Source organism: Miniopterus natalensis, chromosome 12, assembly GCF_054644295.1.
Source record: "Miniopterus natalensis isolate mMinNat1 chromosome 12, mMinNat1.hap1, whole genome shotgun sequence".
In the NCBI taxonomy this organism is placed as follows: domain Eukaryota; kingdom Metazoa; phylum Chordata; class Mammalia; order Chiroptera; family Miniopteridae; genus Miniopterus; species Miniopterus natalensis.
This window is the reverse complement of record NC_142092.1, coordinates 42,431,699-42,454,136: the sequence shown is the minus strand read 5'-3', so window position 1 is coordinate 42,454,136 and position 22,438 is coordinate 42,431,699. Positions and strand designations below refer to the sequence as shown.

Below are 22,438 nucleotides of genomic sequence, written 5' to 3'. Positions count from 1 at the left end.
AGATTTTTAATACCTGTTAATACAGCAAGAAATCCCATGACAAGCATGCCAAATCCACAGGCCACGGGGTCTTGGCCACAGCAGTTATATCCGGGGTCTGATGTTCTTCATCATTGTTTACTGGATTCTGCTGCTGCCGTTCCAATCTAGTTACAGAGAACCAGTAACTCCGTAAACACCTGTTTTCCTTTGGCCACAGAGCACAGCATAGGTTTATTAACAGGAGCCAGCCTGCCAGGAAAAAACAACCTGCTTCCCCGAACACTGTCGTTTTCTGGTTTGCCACCTGCACTGCGAGGCATCTTGGGTGGAGACTCTTGAGTTCCTTCCCCTCTGGTGTGCGCCCAGTAAATGAAGAGGCACATGCTCTGACCATGTGTGATTTCATTCAGGTTTTAAGTCTGTGATGTCCAGTGGGATTCATTCTTTTCAGTTCTACAACCAGGTTTCACATTAGGATCTTGATCTGCAGATGGTTGGTTCAGAAAGGTTGGTGGGGGTAGGACGGGGGCTCTGTTATCTTTCTTGGGTACAGGTGGGTGGCCCTAGCAGTGTTGCTTTAATGAGGGCTCCAGGGACTGTTCTTTCTGCCCTACAGGTTCCCACAATCCTATCCAACTGTCCTCCTCTTCTCTTTGCCAAGTGCTGTCTCCCTACCCTCCTGTGCCTTTGAATTTCCTGAGTTTTGTGCCTGTTCCTTGCCCTTTGCTTTCCTGACTTCCACCCCACACCTTCCTCCCTTTCTGCACACCCGGGCCCTCACACTTGTCCACTCGTCCGGCTAAGAGCCCTTGTTTCAGTGTATCTCTTTCCTCTTTCAGAGTCATGGGTGTTGAATATTGACACTGTCATTGCCTGAAGGCCCCTGCAGGTGTCAAGCACTGTGTTAGTGTTCTGCAGCTTTGCAGCCACTACTTCTTAATCCTTACCACAGCCCCTTCCACCCTTCTGTCTTATTATTGTTTCCACCTTGTGGGTCAGCAGACAGACATGATAGGCCACGGGCAATTAGGCCAGTTAGGAAGACCGCCATTAGTGAGACCACTGAGCCAGAGGTTCCCATCTCAGGTTTGTTTAAACCAGTCTGGGCCCTCAACTTGGCTGTGGGCGTAGTGTAACATGTTCATCGGTCAGGGGCCCTCCCCTTGACCTCTTCTTGAATGAACACATGAAACTAAGGTTTTTATTATTGAGATAGACGTGTGGGAAAGGGCATGCACCATACGTGTATAGCACAGTGGCTTTTCACCAAAGCACCCTAGAAGCCCGCCTGTGTCGCTTCCAGTTGCCCAGGGTGACCACCACTCAGACCAGGTTTTGCCTGTGATTGAACTTCCGTAATTGCAGTTGCACTATATTCTTTCTGAATTTGGGCTTGAGAGAGATTCATAAATACCTTCTGTCTGTAAATTCCCCTTCCTGATTGGTCTTACCTTTCCTAGCTCCTTGGTCAGGCGAGAAGTGAAAGCTTCCTTCTGCCTCTCGTGTACATTGTCGTGGTGCACCGTCAGTGTGGCCTTTTCTCAGCGACGGCCTGTTCTTCCCGTGGGTGAAACACTAATTCCTACGTGTCGCGTTGGCTCCCTGGTTTTGCTTCCACCTCTCCCCTCTTTGAGACCCTCCGCCCTCCAGTCATTCTGGTTTGTTCATTTGATTAGGCTCCCAGCACAGCGGGCAGCGCCAGCTTCCTCCCTGGCCCCCTGGGACTGGTGCATTAACATCCGTATGGGTTTCCCCTGGGACGGCCAAGTGTTCACAGCTTCTGGCAGCAGTTCAGTGCACTGTGAATCAATTTCAAATTGCTCAGCACGATGATCGCAGACCTCCTGCGGGGTTTAAAGAAGAGGACACCTGGGAGGGAGGTGGTACCTTCCCGAGACAACAGCACAGCTCTCCACCTGCACTTTGTGCATCTGTTTTGATCTGGAACATTTAACTCCATCATAAGCAGGGTGCCGGTGGAAGCAAGAAAACATTTCCTTCCCCTGAAAGCTCAGAATTGCTGAAAGGGCTCCTGATGAAAACTCTGGCGACATGCAAGTTGATTCATGGCAAACAGAAAACTAACCTTCGCAGGTGCCGTGGTTCTGACAGCACAGAAAGCTTTGAGAGGCAAGTTCTCTCCCTGTGCCAACGACCATTCTCCCAAAACACATTCAACCCAATTTTTTTTAAATCACAGTTTACATTCAGTGTTATTTTTGTATTAGTTTTCTTGCAAGGGCAAGAAAATGCTCTTTGATTTCAAATATAATAAATGGCATAGGTTCAATTAACTATATAATGTGCATGTATTGAACTATCATGTGGACTTGATACGTTACCAAGGGCAGCAAAGTATAGTTGGATTAAAAAATAGGAGATTTAGTGGTTTGGTGACGCAAGAGCTTTGAGCTGTAGTTGCTTTATAGTGTATTTATTTCCCAGAGCAGTCTGTCTGGTTCCCATTTTGTATGCTCAACTATTCAAATTAAGAGTGACATTAAGGATTTGGGCCAAATAGCCATTTAATATTAGTTATTGCAGCCAGTTTGTCAGGAGATAACAGATATGTAAGATTGTGTCCTTTGGTTGGGGGAAGGGGAGTTCTTTTAAAAGTCGTGTGTTTAATAGTTGCTTTTATAGAGGGAAAATAATAGCATATATTTTATTTTCAAGCTATGCAGTATGTGAGTTTCATTTGTAAGCTAGTGGAGACCTGATATCTTGTATCAGTTTTCAATTTTGTGCTTGCTAAGTTATTTTACAAAATTTGAGTTAGCATTAAAATGAAAATTTAAATTCTATACTAATACCTGTGGTCTTTAGATCTGTAACAGGACTGCAGGGTGACAATGACAAGTTCCAGGGAGTGCCCTGATTTATCCCAGAGGGTTATGGGAAAGAAGAAACTCTACACACTTCATTTACTGTTTATTTATGTGGACATGTAGAAAAGGTTTAATGTTGAACTTCTAGATCACATAGGGATGCTTCTGACAAGAAAGTGAAAGTCTTCAGTGCTATGTGCTTATTAATTCCATCAGTTTGAATGTAGGGTGAAAATATTAGTACTTCATTCTCTAAAGTGTCTTATCTTTGTGTATGTTTTATAGCATCATTATATATTAGTGCTGGGAGTTTAAATACTTTGACATCAGAGAAAAAATATACATTAAGATTTTGATGTAGAAACAGAAGTGTGCACTAAGATTAGGTTTTTTTGTATTTAACAGGAGAAGAAAACAAAAGCTTAAATAACATAGAAGTTTATTTCTCTCTCCCATAGTGTCACCAACACCTCTGCATCCTATCTTTCTTTTCTGCCTCCTTCTGCCTCCCTTTGCAGTTTATTTCCATCTTCAGAGTCACCTTTTGGCCCAAAAAGGCTGCCAGAGCTCCAGTCATTTTGCTCATCTCTCAGGCAGCAGGAAGGAGGAAGAGAAGAGGGCAGGCACACACCCTCCCCCTTTTAAACTTCTTTCTTTCTTAAATGAATAAACTTATTTCTTAGAGCAGTTTTGGGTTCACAGAAAAATTGAATGGAAAGTACAGATAGCTCTCATGTTCCCTACCAGATCCCCTTTGTCCTAGGTTAAGAACTTCCTCTAAGCACCACCCAGCAGTTTCTACCTACATCTCTTTGGTCAGAACAGGGGCTCACCTGGCTATCAGGAAGCTGGGAAGAGTAGTCTTTTAACAGAAGCTTTGCTGGAATTCATGGCCAAGGTAGGTAGGGAGGTTGTTGAGGAGAAAACTTGAAATTTCTGTCACAAAGCCATTTGACGTAAGAGAATCTCTTTTATTTTTCTCTTGGTTATGCAAAACAGAGTTTAGGTTCAAGTCCTAAATTGGTACCTTTAGAAAGCAGTTTTTGTTAGTGTTGAGATACACTGTTTGCTGTGTATAATTATGATGAATTCCTAAGTGGTCATCATAAGCATCAAAAATAATCATTTTAAATTATAGGAAGAAATGATACAGTTATAAGATACATGGAAGGAGGTATTTTGTGTTAAATTAGAGGCACATTTAGTGCTTTATAGTGGGATTTGAAGGAATGCTTTATGGAATGGATAAACACAATTTAAAAATGTTTAAATACAGTTCAATATATGTGTCTTTTGGTACACCTTAGATTTCTATTACTCTTTTAAATTTGTTCCATCAGTAAATACTTCAAATTATACTGATTTAAAAAGGAAATTGTAACAAGCGAATCTTTCCTTTTGTCTTTCTCATAGTAGTGTGCTGAGGTTGTGACTAATTGCTTTATGATACATGTTTTTTCTGTTTCCTCTCCTGCCTTTCTCTCTTCTCTCTTCTCCTCTCTTCTGTCTTCTCTCTTCTCTCTTCTCTCTTCTCTCTAATCATCCCCTGTCCAAAAGTGCATACTCCTTCCACGTGACGGCCGATGGGCAGATGCAGCCTGTCCCTTTCCCCCCCGACGCCCTCATCGGACCCGGCATCCCCCGGCACGCTCGCCAGATCAACACCCTGAACCACGGGGAGGTGGTGTGCGCAGTGACCATCAGCAACCCTACGAGACACGTGTACACGGGCGGGAAGGGCTGCGTTAAGGTCTGGGACATCAGCCACCCCGGCAACAAGAGCCCTGTCTCGCAGCTCGACTGTCTGGTGAGTGAACAGAAACCGGTGCACAGGGGTAATTTCTCCCTGGAGACTCAATAAGGAAATAGCTGTCCGGGCCTGGGTTTTATTCCCATTATGAGGAAATGGAAGCCCATTCTGTTTCCTGTGTTAGCTATTTAGCTCCCTGCCGCCCCTCTCCCTTAAATATGAAGGTTTCATTTGTTGCTCTTTCCATGGTTAAATCCCATGATGAATTTCTTTAAAAAAATATTTTAGAGTCGTTTACAGAAGCTGCCCTTGTTTAAATGTGTATGCAAAAGGGGGTTTTCCATTTAATGGATGAAAGCTCAGCTAGCCCTGGACTCTGAGTCCTGCAGTCCACTCAACTTTTAATTTCCCTGCAGCCTTCGGATAAATATTGAATAGTAAACATTTGATAACAGGTCATTAAAACCATTCTGAACAGGGTCTGTGTTTTCAGGGAGGCCTGGGGAGTAGACTGGGTTTTATTACCTTAACTTCAGGAAGGGTTAATAGATCACACTAAGAAATCAGGCAGCCGTCAGCAGAGCAGGAGTGGTGAGAAGGCTTCCCCAGGGTGCCTAGCCCACCTCCCGGAGTACAAGAATACCACTGCATTTTCAGGATCCTAGAACGCGCTGGGACATGTTCTGGTCTCTAAGCTGTAAACCCAGGATCTATAGACCACATACCACTGGCCCGAGGCAGGTGAAAGACTGCTCTGCCCCTGGTGTGGTGTCTGCCTGCACGTTGCTGTGCAGATGATGCCATTCACCCACTGCCTGGACTCTGCAGAGAGTGCTTCCAAAAAGAAGAGTGGCAGTATTTGTGAGATATTTTTTGGGGTAGTTATTGGCTTATTTTTTTAATGAAATAACTTACAAATATTTCCATTAATGAAACTTATACTTAACATTCTGTAGTAGTAGGAGTCTTATAACATTCATTGCCTTTTTAAAAAAATTATGTGCTTAAAGTTTCTCTAATCTTTAAGTGATAGGTCATAGTGAAAGCATAGTAAAATAATTCAGCTATATCTATATGGGTTGAAGGATAGCAGTTACTTCTTTTGGGGAGGTAATTTTAGGTCCCACCTCCCTTCTTAAAATGTGCTGATTTTGATGGAGAGATGCTGTCTTTGATCAGTTTCTTTGGTCTTTAGATTGAGAGATGTAAATAATGACAGCAGCCAGGTTACAGGGAAAGCAGCGCTGTTAAATTCCTAGACAAGGACCCATCTGGCTAATGACAACACAGTGCCAACCTATGTACAGTTAAGAGCAATGAAAACCAAAGCATGGGCAGGGGGTCTACAGTTTCCAAATATGAGTAAATAACAGAGAATGATGTGATCAAAGATTTATAAACTAGCTGTGAAAAGTATGTGTGTACCTACCTTACATCTACTGATAACTTCAGTTCTGTCTGCTTGGCAGAGAACTGGACAGGAGGTGCAGTCCTATCTAAGTGTACAATCCTGTGAGTTTGTTTTGCTTACTGTTTTGATGGAGACAGCTGCCGTCGGATCCCGATTTTTACCACAGAACTCTTGCTTGTTGGTGTCCATGAAATACCATTTTTCAGGTCAAAAACCAAGATAGCAGTTGGAGAACATGGCATTGTTAGGGCTTGGTGTACTGCATCGCAGCGATTGAATTATCCTTATTTCACAGAATAGAGATAACTACATCCGTTCCTGCAAATTGCTCCCTGATGGCTGCACTCTGATTGTGGGAGGGGAAGCCAGCACTCTGTCCATCTGGGACCTCGCCGCGCCAACCCCGCGCATCAAGGCGGAGCTGACATCCTCAGCCCCCGCCTGCTACGCCCTGGCCATCAGCCCCGACTCCAAGGTCTGCTTCTCCTGCTGCAGCGACGGCAACATCGCCGTGTGGGACCTGCACAACCAGACGCTGGTGAGGTGAGCACAGGTGGTTTTCTGTTGGTGGGGTTCAGAAGCCTCCTGTCCCCCTGCTTCTCCAGCTTCCCCCAGTCACCCAGCCCACACATTAAGATCCTAATGTGTGCCAGGCTTGGAGCTGGGTATTGGGAGTGCAAAGACAGAATTGTGTCGTTTCCTTGGATTGGGGGGCTTGGGTGTCCCCCAGACTATTTAATGCCCTCATGCTCCCATTCCTGTTCTTCAGGCACATACAGATCCCAGACTTGTTTAAAAACGATTCCTGGCTTTTGCCACATTGCAGCACATGGATTCCTTGGCTGTAGGAAGGGTCCTCAGTGCTAGATGGTTTTGGCTTTGGCTAGAACCTTGTTTGTGCAAACAGGAACCAGCTAATAAAGGGTAACAAAATCAACAAAAAGAACATCAGAAGAGAGGTTCCACGAATTTCACATACATTGGTTTTCAAGTATTCATGTTTCTCGATAACTAACTAACTGAGCCCTGTCCAAGGTCGTTCACCCAGGAATGAGCTGGCTTCCTGGAACCTGCCCCCCTAACCGTAGCGAGAGCTGCAGTCTGCCACCTTCGTGTCTCCCTTCGGCTCTGGCCGCTCACTCCCTCTACCCACCTCAGTGCTCATACTGGAGTGGTTACAGAAAAGTCTTTGAAAATGTAAGCACTAAGTAAACATCTAAGGCAAAACTAGCTTCTTTCACCCTGTTGGTTCACAGTTCGTCTTCACTCTTCGTTTATGGTGTGATTTTAGGCTCATAGGTTGGTTAGCCCGTGTTTCAGAGAGAAGGGATGGATGGATTGTGGAAGTCATCACAGCAGCTTCCTCTCCCTACATTGAGTGTCTCTGAGCCAGGCTGTGTCCCTGTGTGTATGTGACGGGGTGGTGCTTATTTCTCTCTTGCCACTCACTGGGCAGCTCAGAATAAGCAAAGTGGACTAAGTAACGGAGCTGGAGCTGACAACTGCTTCACACTTTTAATCTAGCAAGTGTTCATTGTTTTTTTCTTCTTTTTTTTTTTTTTTTTTAACTTAGGAAATAGCACTTTCAAAATACCAATTCTCAGTGCTTTTCAACTATTAATTCATTTAATCCTTATAATGTCTGCACTGCTTATTATTCCGATTTTATAGATGAGGAGCCTGAGGCACAGAGAGGTTAAGTGTACCTGCCTCGGGTCACACAGCCAGGTGGAATGGAGCTGTGATCAGGGTCCAGGCATTCTGCTGTGTTCTGAAGCTCTGCTCTGTCCAGCCCCCTCGCAGTAAATGCCTGTCCAATATAACAGGGTGGTGCTTCACAAATCTCTCAGCTTGAATGGGTCACGTGTGGATAGCAGCTACTCTGTGCTATGAATATCTTTGTATCTACTGTGGCCACATGTTCTGAACAGTCCTGGGGTCTGCCTTGTAAGAGCCTGAGAGAGGTGCAGAGATGTGTGGGCAGAGGGATGGAGGATGCCCACCAGTTGCTATAAGTCAACAGAGACATGCGTAGTCAAGAAATTATTTCCTGAGTTCTAGAATTAAAATAAGTCAGAGGGTGAAATGGAGAGGAGGCCACTGGGTTTCAAGAGCATTTGGAGGAAAGAGAAGTAACACACGAAGCAGGGCCTGCTTGGCCTGTGTGACGGTGGGGACGTCTGGAGGCACGGAGGGGGTGCCTGAGGTGCACATGCATGGTGACAGTCTGGGAGAACGAGCGTGAGGGGAGAGGCCTGAGGTGGAAGTTCAGAATGGCTTGCAGAGGAAAGATTTCTGAAGTGATGGTTCACACGTCTCAGAATTCAGGGCAATAGTGGTGCTTTTCCTTCTCTTACACGCTCCCGAAGTCCCAAGCTCAGCTTAAATGTGTGGAAACCTGTGGGAATAATAAGGTAAGAGGAAGGACAGGCATGGGAACTTCCCTCTCGGTGTTGAAATTCCCAAGCAGCTCTCTAATGGGTCATGCCTGTTACCACAGTGATTGGGCCTCTGACCGTCTCTCACCTGTTCCAGTCTCTCTCCTGAAAGCTCCCCCTTGGCACGTGGAACTGGCAGAGCATCTGTGCCCAGCAGGTCCCTCTTGGTCGATTGCTCTTGGTGTTGCTTTGTTACTGAAGCTCGAGGTTTCCCTGTACAAGAACAACCTCGTGCTTGGTCTTGCTGAGGTGCCACAGGCTGGCCTCAGCAGTTAGCTTTCTCTGCTCAGCACCTGTGAGTCAGGAGGTGGGTACCACCCTTTGTCTCTGGGAGTCGATTTCAAATGCAGGCCTCCTTCTGACACAGAAAGCAAGGATGAGTAACTCGAACTCATGCTTTGTTGGCTTGAAGGGCACCGAAGTGTTGACTCACTCCTGGAACCGTGAGCACTTCTAGACCCCGAGCTTGTCATGCGGTGAGGCAGGCCTGCAGGATTAAAGCCAGGCCTTCCTCTTTCTTCAAGGAATACGGTTGGGATTTCGTGTTTGTCTTTTTTCTTCTAACACTTTAACTTTTCCAGACCTGGGAGAAATTTTACCTTTCAGATCAGTTTGTAAGAACAGCTATAGGAGCGTATTTAACTTCTGCGCAGTGACCTACAATGGTATTCCATTTCTTTAGCACTTGGATCGTGAAAAAAGGGAAAGCAAACCTGCAGGCACGCCGTCCTCCTCCTCAGAGAAGGTTGGCTTGATCTTGCACATCAGCAGACACCGAAGAGATGACACACACACAGCGAGTCCAAAACCAACAACACAACAGTGTTTACCTTGCGCTCTGGCAGGAAATCATTATTCAATCTGGCTGTTTTATCAGGCAATTCCAGGGCCACACAGACGGGGCCAGCTGTATTGACATTTCTAATGATGGCACCAAGCTCTGGACGGGCGGCCTGGACAACACGGTCCGATCCTGGGACCTGCGCGAGGGGCGGCAGCTGCAGCAGCACGACTTCACCTCGCAGGTGCGGGCTCCTTCCGCCCGGGATCCATGCGGGGGTGGGGGTGGGGGTGGTGGTGTGTGTGTGTGTGTGTGTGTGTGTGTGTGTGTGTGTGTGTGTGCTCTCTCCCTTCACACCCCCACGGTAGTAGTAGCTATACAATCAGGCTTAAATCTGAGATACTGATATTTTTTTTTAAACCACAGACAAACATAAAAACCTTGAAATGCTTAGAGTGGTTTCTGAACCCCTGTAAGTTAAGCCCTGTTAGCTGTTATATTCATATTTGGGTTCGTTTAAGGAATCCATGCAGTCAGGAATATACAGTTTTCCTTCAGCAGTGTTGGGTCTGTTTTGCTTATTTCCCCCTCATGTGGGGTGAGGTGATTATTTGATTCACATAAACAGAGCTTGGAAAACATGCAGGCACATTACAAGGAGTAGAGGAAAATCACAACAGCTCTGAAAGTTAATTCATTTTTCTTGCATCAGGAAACATAAAAAAGTGCTGCAGCATCTCAGTGGATGCCTGTTTTATTACTCATCCTTCAGAAAATGGACTCATGGCTGACTACATTTATGGAGTTTTGAAGTGATATAAATCTCTCAACTTTGATTGTGGATTGTGAAGATTATTTAGATGACGAGCATGGGAGTCGGCATGTTTGGGAAATCCGACTGCCATTTTAAGTGCTTTCTGATGGTAGAGTTGTTCTTTTCATCATTACTTGTTTATTTTTTTTAAATAATAAAAATAATTCTACTCAGAAAAATAGGACAAAAATGGAAAATAACTATACCTACTACTAAATTTTGTGTCCCTGTTAAAATTTTGTTGAGTTTCTTACAACCCTTTTCCCAGTATGCATAGGATACTGCCTTTTTTGGTTAAAACTTCTTACGCAAATTTTCAAGTACATATAAGAGTACAGAGAAGGCTCGAGCATATAGGAGAGCACAGAGGATTGTGCAATAACCCCCACATACCCACCACCCAGCTTTAACAGACATTCGACCAGTCTTTTCTTTTTTTTTTTTCTTTAAATATATCTTTATTGATTTCAGAGAGAGGAAAGGAGAGGGAGAGAGAGAGATAGAAACATCAATGATTTGAGAATCATTGATCGGCTGCAGCCCGCAACCCGGGCATGTGCCCTGACTGGGAATCTAACCCCAGTCGCCTGGATCCCAGGTCGATGCTCAACCACTGAGCCACGCCTGGCCGGGCTCGACCAGTCTTTTCTCGCCCATCACTTCTGCCCCCAAACACTAGAGTATTTTATAGTAAATCCCAGACATTCTGTCATTTCAGCCATAAGTGTTTCAGTTAGTATCTGTAAAAGACAAGGGTCCCTTTAAACAACACACATGAATACATTATTATTAAGAATAATTTTTTAGTCTCATCACATATAAGTGCTCCTGTTTTTCCAGTTGTCTCATAAAGATTTTTAACGCTTGGCTCCTCTGGGTTGAATCGCTTGTCCTGTTGACTTGACCACAGTCTAGAGTCTGCTGATTCCATCCCTCCTGTCCTTGCTATTTTTGCCCGTTTCTTGTTGCCTTTTTCCTTCCTAAGTTTACTGTGCAAAATCACCAGTGAGCCTGTTCTGCTTCTTGTAGATATTCTCTCTGGGGTACTGCCCAACCGGGGAGTGGCTGGCCGTGGGCATGGAGAGCAGCAACGTGGAAGTTCTCCACGTGAACAAGCCCGACAAGTACCAGCTGCATCTCCACGAGAGCTGCGTGCTGTCCCTGAAGTTTGCTTATTGTGGTGAGTTCAGCTGAAAGGAAACCCGAGGACAGCGATGGCCTCGATGGAAAAGACTCCTAAAAAAATATAGCCGAGATCCTATCTGGAAAAAATATTGTTCTCTGAGCCAGCTGGATGCAATAATTCCGCTGTCTTAATATGTCCCTCAGAGCACAGTTGATGTCTGTTTTTCTAATTTGAGAAAAGTCAGCAGGCGATGAAATTGCCTCATACAAGGTTTTGACACATTTGTTTTTGGTGGGGAGAGTCTGGGGTGGGGGTGGGGTGCAATTAGTTGCAGCTCTGAAGAGGGGCGGGTGGGGATTTATTGAAGACGGGGCAGGAGCGGAGGAATTCGTGAGGGACTGACCAGGGTGAGGAGCCCACAGTCAGCTGGGATGTTTAGCTGAGCCGGACTGTTACCCTCTGCAGTGAGGGTAAAGAGGGAAGAGCTCTGTGGAAAATCAGACGTTTGTTCACAAGGCTGCTGCTGCTGCATGAGTAGCTATCACTACTGACCACACTTCATGCGCCATATAGCGTGTATGGCATTTTGCTTAGGTTTGTCGTTTAATCCTTCCTGTTGTGGGGGGACCAACAAGGAGAGCAATGTCACTTATTCCGTATGTGAGGACTCTCTGCTGGGTGTGATGCTACATGTCGTGGCCAAGGGGACTCACATGGTCCCTTCCCCTGCTTTGATTAAACGCAAGATCACAGGTGGTACGCAGCAGAGCTGGGATTTAAAACCTGCTCTCTCTACTCATGTCATGACCCAACCCTGGGACAAGATAGCTTGTGATTTAAAAGTGCTCTGAGTTTAAGTCCATGTAGCTAATAGTATAGCAGGGATTTTACCTGTTCAACTACTTTCCTTGACTAATTCTAGGTAAATGGTTTGTGAGTACTGGAAAAGATAACCTCCTCAACGCTTGGCGGACCCCCTATGGAGCTAGTATATTCCAGGTAAGTCAGTGTTCCTTAGAATGACGATTTGACCGTGCGTTGCAGTGACACCAGAAGTGAAGGTGCTTGGAGGGACCAGGGCCCTGAGTACCCCTGTTCCGCATTAACCATGCCCCCGATGTTTTCTCTTCCAGTCCAAAGAGTCCTCGTCTGTGCTCAGCTGTGACATCTCTGTGGATGATAAGTACATAGTCACTGGCTCAGGGGACAAGAAGGCCACCGTCTACGAAGTCATCTACTGAAAACATGATGTGGTTTAATGTTTATAGTTGAATTGGGCCAAAATGTTTTGAATTTGTAGAAATAGAGAAGTTGTAACTTTAAAAACTTTTTAAACCTTGACACAAAACTTTGAGTCTACAAAGAGGAGGCGACGAGTCTTACCAACAGAAGGTCACCCATGTACCTAGAGCAAATGGAGCACCGAGGCGAGGTGGACAGAGGGCCGAGGGCTGCAGCTCAAGGAACAGCCTGCTGGCCCGGCAGAGCCCACCCTCTTCCTTCTGTGTGATCTGCGCAGATTACCTTTCTGTTCCTTGCGGTTCCCCTCACGTTCTGTCCTTGGTAGCGCAGTGGTGTCTCCAATGAACTTGTTTCCTGGTTTTGCATCTTGTGAAATGTTTTTTTGTATTTTTGTTGAAGGTTAAACATTTGTATAAATTGTAAATATATTTGGTTTATTACAGTAAAGGCTTTAGTACCAGTAAGTGGTTTTCCTTTTCCTTCTTTCTTATTTTTATCAACGCTTTGGGGTCATTGATGTGGGTTTTATAAGCAAAGTCCAAACACTAGAGGAAATTTTAACATGCACTTCTGATTTTGTAAATGTATTTGGTCATGGGCTTCCGCTGCACTACAACCTAATCAACAATTTTGAGTTTCTGGACTCAAGACTATGATTTGAGAGTAAATCGAAGGTACATTAGTTTTATTTTGGAAGCTAAAATAACTTGGTCATAATTCAGAAATCCTTCTTTTGTTAGGATACTCTTGTAATTCGAGGTCACAGGTGAAAGCCCTGCTTTTTCTTGCTGATACTTTGGGAAACGGAATATTATTTTCTCTGGGAAGGCTTAGCCTTTTCAAGCCCATATTCTCTCCCTTCACAAGCTCCACATTTCAAGGAGTAGAGGTGACTTAGTGTTAAGATTGATGACAAAAGCTGTCGAGTTTATTAACCTGTAACAGAAAGGTGGGCTGTCAGCTGGTTTTGTCTCATTAATACCTATTTGGTCCATTACATTAATTTACTGTACCCAGACCAACCACACCCAGCCCTTCGCCCCGTTCTCGTTAGGGCTCCCCCTGCAGCTCCGGCCGCTGCTCCCGTCATTAGTCTGGTCTTGTCTCTGTGGACAAGCTTTTACTAATTTGATTAGATGAAATCTAACCCTGGGTTTTTCATAAGTTGCTTGCATGTTTCTCCCTGAAAAGACTGTAGGGCTCATTCTTTATATACCTGTTGTTTACTATTATATTTTAGAAAAATAATGAGTAATAATTTTCAGCCAAGTTTCCTGGCTCTTTAAAAATAACACCTAAGGAATTTTTAATGCTCTTGTTTTCTTATGATCCAGCAAGTTGTTGGCAGTTTGTCTTAATATTTTTTTATTTGCTGTCCAGACCTTATTTCTTATATATTGAACAACATTATTTTGTTTGCCTTTTGCCAAAATAACACTTGTTTATGTACAGAGTTTGTTAAATATTTTCTTTCCTCATTAAGCAAATGGCAAAGCCCTAATTACTAACCTGATTTCTCTCATCCTTCCCTTGTATAATGAAGCAGGTTTCTATACTACAGACTCTGATAGCTTATTAACGTGCTGTTTACCTTCTCTGTTCTCTCTCCTTCCCTGCCTTACTTCCCCATTTCTGTAATAGTAAGAGAGGTTAAGTTACTGAAACAGAGCCCACTATACAGTGGCTTAGAGACCACAAATGTTTGTGTCTTGCCCATGTAACACCTAGGGACCCAGGCCAGCAGTGCAGCTCTGTGCCTCCAAGGCTGCTTCATTGTCCCCACTTCCAGCCAGCAGTGGGACAGAGTGACAGCCCAGGGGAAGGGATGTGCCCTCAAGCAGGTGACTAGGAATTGGCCCAACCTTTCTGTTCCCAGTCTCTCTGCAGGGACTTAGTCACTCCCCAGACTGGGAAATACGGTCTCTAGCTGGGCGGCCGTGTGTCCATGAAGAGGGGGGACACATTTGAAAGGATTCTGAGTTGAAGAAATAGCACTGTTTTGTTGTGCATTTTCTCCCTTCATGCTTTATAGGTTCCCAGGCTTCCATTAGTGTTGCTCTAATAGGATTTTCTTAGGGTCTACGTCTAGACCTTATCAACTCAAGGATTTGCTTTTGGATGAGACATTCGTTGGATCCTGGAAGAGGCATTCTAGGGCTAGCCCCTCTCTTCAGGGGGTTTGGAATCTTGGAGAATTGCCTGGATGACTGTTTCCCCACTCAAAACGAGAATAATAAAATTGCCATATCTGCCTTTCAGGGTTTGAGGATCAGAAGTGGGTATGTGAGGCAGGATTGTGAATGGAGGGGGCATGTGTGGGAGATTTCTTCTTAAGCTGTGAATTTAGGAAGTAACTCCTCTCCCCCAAGAGGTGGGAATTATGGTTCTTGAAACCTAGGTAAGCCAAATGTTTGTATACCTCTTGCCTTGAATACGGATTACAAATTAGGGTTCAATAAATTCAGATTCAGCTAGACATTGATCACCAGTATGTTCCAGGGGCCATGCTCAGCAGTTTCACATATAAAATGTAAGAGGATTATTATCATCAATTAAATAACCAAGGCTCAGGGAAGCTCCCCAGGGCCTCATAGGCGGTAGAACCAAATTCAGGTTCACCATGGGCCCTGTCTGAATTCTTTGAAATCTTAGAGTGCGTTGTGATTTTTTTGAGCTATCCAAACATGTTACATGATTCCCTTAGGTACCAGTCTGGTGCAATAGTATAAGAGTAGATAGGCTTGTGTTCACTGATTTATAACTTAATTTATGCAAATAATTGTTTTCCCCATTCTTTGTAATAGATTTACCTTACGTATATTTAATTTTTTGATCGCTCAGTCTTTCCTTATACCTTGGATGTAGGTGTCTGCCGTGTACCTCTTCCATGGAATTGAAGCTCATTGGGTAAAAATTGAAGTTCTAGTATGATAGGTTTTATAATGCCTTTTTCATTGCTAGAGGTTTCTACCACTTAAAATAAGGACAAAACATTTCATCAGATAGGGTCACTAATATTTATTAAGTTCCTGTTATTTACCAGGTGACAGGGGTGTGTTGGACAAATTATAAGAATCCTCACCAGAGATGGGACATTTGATGGGTTATTTTAAGATTTCCGAACTAGGAGGCAGCAGCTGCCTCCAAAGCCATGGAGCGTTCATACAGGGCTTTAAAAAATTTTACTTTTACTAATGGTGCACCGAGGTCGTGACTCTCCCAAAAGTTTTCCAGAAATCAGAGCCAGAGATCCAATTCTTAATTTCAGCAGGCCGCTTAATTCCCTCAAGACGGCTGCCCGTCAGCCTGAGCCTGAGCCTGAGCCTGAGCCTGAGCCTGAGCCTGAGCCTGAGCCTGAGCCTGAGCCTGAGCCTGAGGGAGACGCTGCAAGCCCTCCCCTCCGCCGCGGGCTCATGGCTGGGTAGTTTCTCAAGGATGTCTTCTCTTCACTCTCGCTCAGCAATGCAATTGTCACACCACCGGTTTCAGGCTCCCCTGAGCAAGATGAAGTTGGTATTTAAGGGTAATGACCAAGGGAACTTACTCCCCGGACTTCTTGCACTTAAACAGTTCAGTGCTTTTAATTGGGTTCATGTTTCCAGAGAAGTTTCTCTTAAACTTTTGATCTGCATCCAGATCACTAGGAGGGCTAGTTCAAATTCAGATTTCTGAGCCCCAGTCTCAGAGTTTCGACTCAGTGGGTCAGAGTGGAGATGAGAGTGCATTTCTCAAACAAGTTTCCCCGAGATCCTAAGGGCTGTGGCCTGGGGCTCAGTGAGAACTGCCGACCTGGAGCAGCAGTCCTGACGGTGGAGGTATCGGTGATTCCGAGAGCACATTCATAGTCTCCTGAGACCGGAACCATGCCCTAGTCTAGGCTCTGGGCTGAGGATTGAAAGTACAATGACAATAAAACGCAAGGTAGGCTGCTTTGAAATTGTCCTCGCATTAGTCTCTGTTCCCAAAACTAGCTTTTTTAAAAGATTAAATTTTGGGGGGTTACGCTGGTTAACATCGTATAAGTTTCGGGTGTACAGTTTTATTATACATCATCTGTATAGTGCATTGTGTGCTTATCATGTATTTGACCCCTTTACCCACTTCATCTCCCCCCAACCCCCTCCCCCTCTAGTAACCACCATTCTGTTGTTTGTGTCTATGACTTTGTTGCTTTCTGTTTTATATTTCACATGAGTGAAATCATATGGTTCTTGTCCCCAACTTTTGAAGCTGAACATTATAATAGGTCTAAACCAAAACTGAGTTTTTAAAATGTTCCTTTCTAACTTAGCCATAACCCAGTGTGAGTTATGTGTCTTCTACAGCTTAGAAAACCTGCCGAAATGACCGAAGGCAGTGGAAGCCTCGAGAATGTACACGGTGTCTAATTGGAGAGATGATGCATAATTAAAAGCTAGAAATCGTTCTTTGAAACACTGGAATACTTACTGTATGTAGAACAATAAGTTGCTGACTTTTATAGAATGTTTTTATTTAAATTATCATAAGATTCAGTCAGCCAGCATTTATGGAGGATATGAGCTCACTCAGCACCTGGCAAGGTGGCCACCGGGCGGGTGACTAACGTGAAATTATTGCATGAGGGGGGCTGGGGAGGAATCTGCTGATAGCAATGGAAGGATGTGGGTGGGGCGCTGCCCTGAGGAAACTAACGGTAAGGGATGGGCAGGCATCTCTCAGCAGACTTGGGTGTGAGTTACTAATTTGACATTAGCTGGCTAGGACAACCAGTGATGCCATTCCAGCAAGTGGCTGGAAGAACTGTTTTGTGCCAGGCACTGGGCCAAGGGCTTCCAGATGTTCTCTCCTGATATATATATTTTTTATTCTATAAAAGTATCATACATCTCTGATTCTCAATTTGGAAAATATGGCAAAGAAGACAATTAAAATCCACAATTGTACCACCCAGGAAAAAATATAATTTTTATGCCAATTATGTGGAATGTAACACAGATGATTAATGATAGCAGGCATTGTTGAGTGTTACCATGTGCCAAGGACAGGTGAGCCCTTTGTATTATCTCACAAGGGCCCGATGAGGTGGTTTCATAATCATTTAACAGATGAGGAAACTGAGGCACACAGAGATTCAGTCACCAGCCTGAGGTCACATAGCTAATTGTTAGTAGAGCCTGATTTAATCCAGGTGGTCACACTCCAAAGCCCGTTGTCTTAGGATTCTACTGTTCTACCTCCTTGTGCACATGGTTTTAGAACCTGCTTCTCACTTTCTTTTTCTTTTTTATCACAGAAGTAGCTTAATTTGATACACATAAACACTGTGAAAGGATTCCTTCCATAGAATGAACATAGCCATCACCCCACAGACTTTCTGGTGACAACACAAGTTCTACTTTCATAGCAAATTTCAAACAATCCAGTATTAGCCTCAGACTTTATTCATCTTACAACCGTAAGTTTGTACCCTGTTCCAGAGCCTCCCTGTCCCCCACTCCCCAGCCCTGGCCATCACCATTCTACTCTGTTTCTGAGTTTAACTCTTTTTTTTTAATTCAACATATAAGTGATATCGTGTGGTAGTCTTTCCTTGTCTGGCTTATATCACTTAGCATAATGCCCTCCAAGTTTTTCCATGTTGTCCCAAATGGCAGGATTTCCTTCTTTTTAAAGGCCGAATAATATTCTTGGGTGGGTGGGTGGGGGTGGGTGTGTGTGTGTGTGTGTGTGTGTGTGTGTGACATCTTCTTTATCCATTCATGTGTGTGTGTGTGTGTGACATCTTTATCCATTCGTGTGTGTGTGTGTGTGTGTGTGACATCTTCTTTATCCATTCATGTGTGTGTGTGTGTGTGACATCTTTATCCATTCGTGTGTGTGTGTGTGTGTGTGTGTGTGTGTGTGTGTGTGTGTGACATCTTCTTTATCCATTCATCTGTTGAGGGGCACCTAGGTTGTTTCCATACCTTGGCTATTGTGACTAGTGCGGTAATGAACGTGGGAGTGCAGATACTTCTTTGAGATAATGATTTTGTTTCTTTTGGATATATACCCAGAAGTGGGATTGCTGGATTGTATGGTAGTTCTGTTTTTAATTTCTTGAGAAACCTCCATAGTGTTTTCCATAGTAGCTTCAGCAATTTACGTTCCCACCAGCAAGAGTGGGAATGTATTTAAGGGTTTCCTTTGCTCCACACCCTCCCTAGTATTTATCTCTTGTCCTTTGGTAACAGATGTCCTAATAGGCATCGAGGTGTCTCCTTGAGGTTTCGATTTGTATTTCCCTGATGGTTAGTGATACTGAGCACCCTTTCATGTACCTGTTAGCTGTTTATATGTCTTCTTTGGAAAAATGTGTATTCAGGTCCTTTGCCCATTTTTAAATTGGGTTATTTTATTTTATTTTGTTTGTTATTGAGTTGACTATATTTTTGTTTATTATTAAATATTCACAAATAATTTACAATATTGGGTTCACCCTACTTTTCCCATTTGTTAGGAATATAGGCTCTTTCAAACACTGAGATCCTTGTAAAGAAAATGTTCATATTTCATATTCTCTCTTTGTTTCTGCTCCTTTCCTTAGAATTAATCCCGAGAAATGGAATGACTGCATCAAAAGATGGAATGCTATTTCAGACCTTTGATATTAGACACTGCCACACTGCTTTCCAGAAACACTAGGTCCGTTCATACCAACCCCAGTAAAGCATGGCAGGGCAAGCTTGTTTTGGATTGATCACATTGCTCTTACTCTAAAAAACATTTATTTCCCTTGGGGGTAGGGTGTGCAGATTTAATCTAGGGGATCAAATAGGAAAGGTCAAAAATGACTCTAAAATTTCCTAGAGGGAAGGGAGTTCAAAACTGTTTACCAATATTTATTGAGTAAATACTGTGTACTAGGTTCTGTGCTAGGAATAGAGATTTAAAAAACCAACAACAAATAAGGGGTGGTGGTGCAAATAGCTTAAAACAACCCACTAAGTGTTAGGATAGAGCTATCTGCTGGATGGGGGCAGGGAAACATTTTTTGTTCAGGGCTATCTAGTAAGTATTTTGACTTTGTGGACCCTACAGTCTCTGTAAATAATAAATAAATAAGTAAATAAATAAATACCATTTACTAATGATAGGCAATAAATGATTCTTCATTTTACTGTTTAGTTTTACTCTAGCTTAGACCCATTCTTTGACAGGATCCTGGGGAGGCCAGCTCATTGATCATGTCCCTGTATTTGAGGTGTCAGTCCTGTTACCAATTCCTACAAAACCTTTCACAGACCCTCGATAGCTTCTTTCAGACATTTACATTGGATGTCTCATTTTTTCAAGCTAGGTTTCTGTTGTATAGACTTGTGTTTTATTTTTAATATTAAGGATTGATAGTTTTCAAGAATTAAGTTGTGTTCTTTTGCATCGTTACCATTTGCTTGCCTCAAAGAGGTAATTTAGAAATCCCAATGATGGTAAGCCTTAGTAACGAGTTTAAAGTAGGGCACTGCATAAACTAAGTCTATATCATTTTTGCTGTTTAAAATAAGAGGTTCTTCTATATTTGCAAGAGTAATATCCTACTAGTAATAAGAATGCAGACTGGGTTAGAAGAACACTGCATTTGGAATCAACTGCAGTCAAGTACAGGTCTTAGGTGTCATACACAGTCATCATTTGTACATGGCCTTGGGCAAGCTCCTTAGCCCCTCAGGATCTCTCTTCAAGTAGAAAACTGGAATAAAAGTGCCTACCTCACAAGGTTGTTAAAGGGATTAAACAGTATACCATTTTTTTGAGAATTCAACAATTAAATTTGAGAATTTTAAAACAATTTAAGAACATTTATCATTTTTTTTGACACTTTCACAGTTTTGAGGATTCGACAGGGTGCTAGTCACACTTTTCTTTGAGAAGTTGCCGATTTCCAGCCAGTTTGGCTGACCAGTGTTGCTTGCGAAGGCCTGGGACAGTGAGCAGATGGTCCGGGGGGACTTTACCCACAGTTTGCACATCAGGAACTGGCACTGTCAGCAACTCCAGTTTGGTCTGTTCAAGTGCATCTGCAGGTCTGGAAATGTCAGGCCTCTGCATCCAGGACCCTCTAAACAGGCATCTTTCCCTAGAAATAACCAAACTCAAATGTCATCTTCTGAAAAGGCAATTTCTAAAGAAACTTGGACTCGCTTTACAGTTTGCCCAGGCTATAGGGCTGCTGCAGACTTGCTCCGATCCTGACGCCGGGACACCTGGTATTTGGTCTACTCTGGGCACAGCATCTCTTGACTCTGGAAGAGGTTACTAGCAGTGTCGATAAATGGATTTTAACTTAATAAGTTAGGTTGGGAAGGGTACCCTTCAATTCTTAGAACACTGATCGTCCAGACTACTCTCTTTAAGAGGAAAATGTGTGTTTCAATATCCCTTAGAGTTTGGGTGGCATATATCTCTTGCTGTGCATTTCACTCAGAAGCAGTGAGCTGTCAGGCTTGTGCAGTTTCTACCTGTTCCATTAATTGTCAGGTGGCAGCTTTTTTTAAGGCATCTGGCCACTGCCCTTTGCTGGGAGCAGGGAATGCTACTGTTCCTTTATTTTCTTCAATCTACATCTAGTTAGAGAAGTAGCCAGAGTAACGACCCAGCTTTATGCTACAAAACTAATGCAGTGACAGCCAATGTGCAAAGCCACTTGCAAAAATGAGGAAGGAAGGGCCCCAAACTCATTATATGTCACTGAAGGAAGATGCTACAAAGCAAGAAAAAAACCCAAACTTCTTCATCCTGATATTTCTACTTTTGATGTATTTTTTAATCTTTCGATGTATTTCTCTCTTCCTACGTACATTCTTCCGTATTGTGCTCTTCACATTAAGCTATCACAAGTGCTTTCCCCCTGTATTTCTGCACAGTCTTCAGTTCTTGTTTTGGCTCCATCAAATGATACACCATTTATTTATTAGACTACTTCTGCAATGTTGCATGGTGATTTTTACCGCATTTTAACTCTGATAACTAATACTGCAGTAAGAACCTTCAAATACAGAACTGTTTCTTCTTTTGAACCGTTTCCTTGGAATAATCTCCAGAATGGAATTGCTAGATTATAGGGTGTGAATGCATTATAAGCCTGCTTTTTATTTGTGTAGCTGGCTTTCTCATTTGCATAAAAGTGAAATCTCTTCCCTCCACCCAACACCAGCATCTCATTCGAGTTTTCTTTTTATCAAGCATTTCAGGTGTAATGTTTTATATATGGAACATTAAAGGAAGGAATACACTGTTCCCTTTCCATAACACAAACATCAGAGCTCAAGCGAGGTCTGTGTGCCGAAACCTCTGCCCTTCTGGTTTTCTTTCTGATATGGGGTGAAGCGACCCGTATCCCACTTCTGCATTAAAGACAGTTGATGAGAAAGACAAAGCTCTTGTTCTCTGGGTGAGTGATTCATTGGTTGATTGCCTAGCATTTTCCACTTGGGAGCAAATTCCTTCTGTGATTTCCAGAGCTTGAAGAGACATTAGTTTGCTTTTCAATTTACATGGCCATTCTGCTGAATCCAGCGCACAGCACTCTGCGATTGTAATGGCCCCAATATATAACTTCACATTTGGAATGTAAAGCGCAACCATTCTTAATAGTTTCATTTAATGGCCACTCTTTTCTTTCCCCTATGGTTTCTTGTATATTAGTATTTTTTAAAGCAGACTGCCATTTTAGTGCCACCACATTCTCTGTTGAACATACCCTCTGTAGTGAAAATCCTTTTAAAAACAACTATTGTCCCTTGGAAAGCAAGCCACTCAGGATGAGAAAACATTGATCTCTGGGGGTGGGGGATGACCCAGGAGAGCCCTTGACTGGAATGTTCCTTTTTCTCTTTTAACCCTCTAAGACAAGTAAGAGTGGTGTGTAAGAAAATGTATGAGCAGGTGATCTGAGCCCCAGGGACAGGAGCTGTGTAGAGCAGCGGGATTAGGTAGCTGAGGGATGGCCGTTTTTAAGGTCTGTGGCAGACCATTACCACTGTATATTTCTTTTACTTAAATGACTAGATTTTGAATTAAAGAAAAACTTGTTTGTCTTTTTTAA

At 43.4% G+C, this 22,438-nt stretch overlaps 1 protein-coding gene across 5 annotated transcripts in view; it reads left to right on the top strand.

Annotated features, from left to right (window-relative positions):
- The window catches only part of LOC107544870 (TLE family member 1, transcriptional corepressor), an 81,922-nt gene extending 69,086 nt beyond the window's left edge, over positions 1–12,836 (top strand). For all 5 annotated transcript variants that reach the window (XM_087822717.1, XM_087822718.1, XM_087822720.1 and 2 more), the window contains 6 exons: positions 4,368–4,617; positions 6,267–6,514; positions 9,287–9,434; positions 11,034–11,184; positions 12,053–12,129; positions 12,264–12,836. In XM_087822717.1, the coding sequence (XP_087678843.1) occupies positions 4,368–4,617; positions 6,267–6,514; positions 9,287–9,434; positions 11,034–11,184; positions 12,053–12,129; positions 12,264–12,371 (982 nt within the window). In that variant the 3' untranslated portion in view covers positions 12,372–12,836. The remainder of the gene's footprint in view (positions 1–4,367; positions 4,618–6,266; positions 6,515–9,286; positions 9,435–11,033; positions 11,185–12,052; positions 12,130–12,263) is intronic.
- Positions 12,837–22,438: the final 9,602 nt, after the last annotated feature.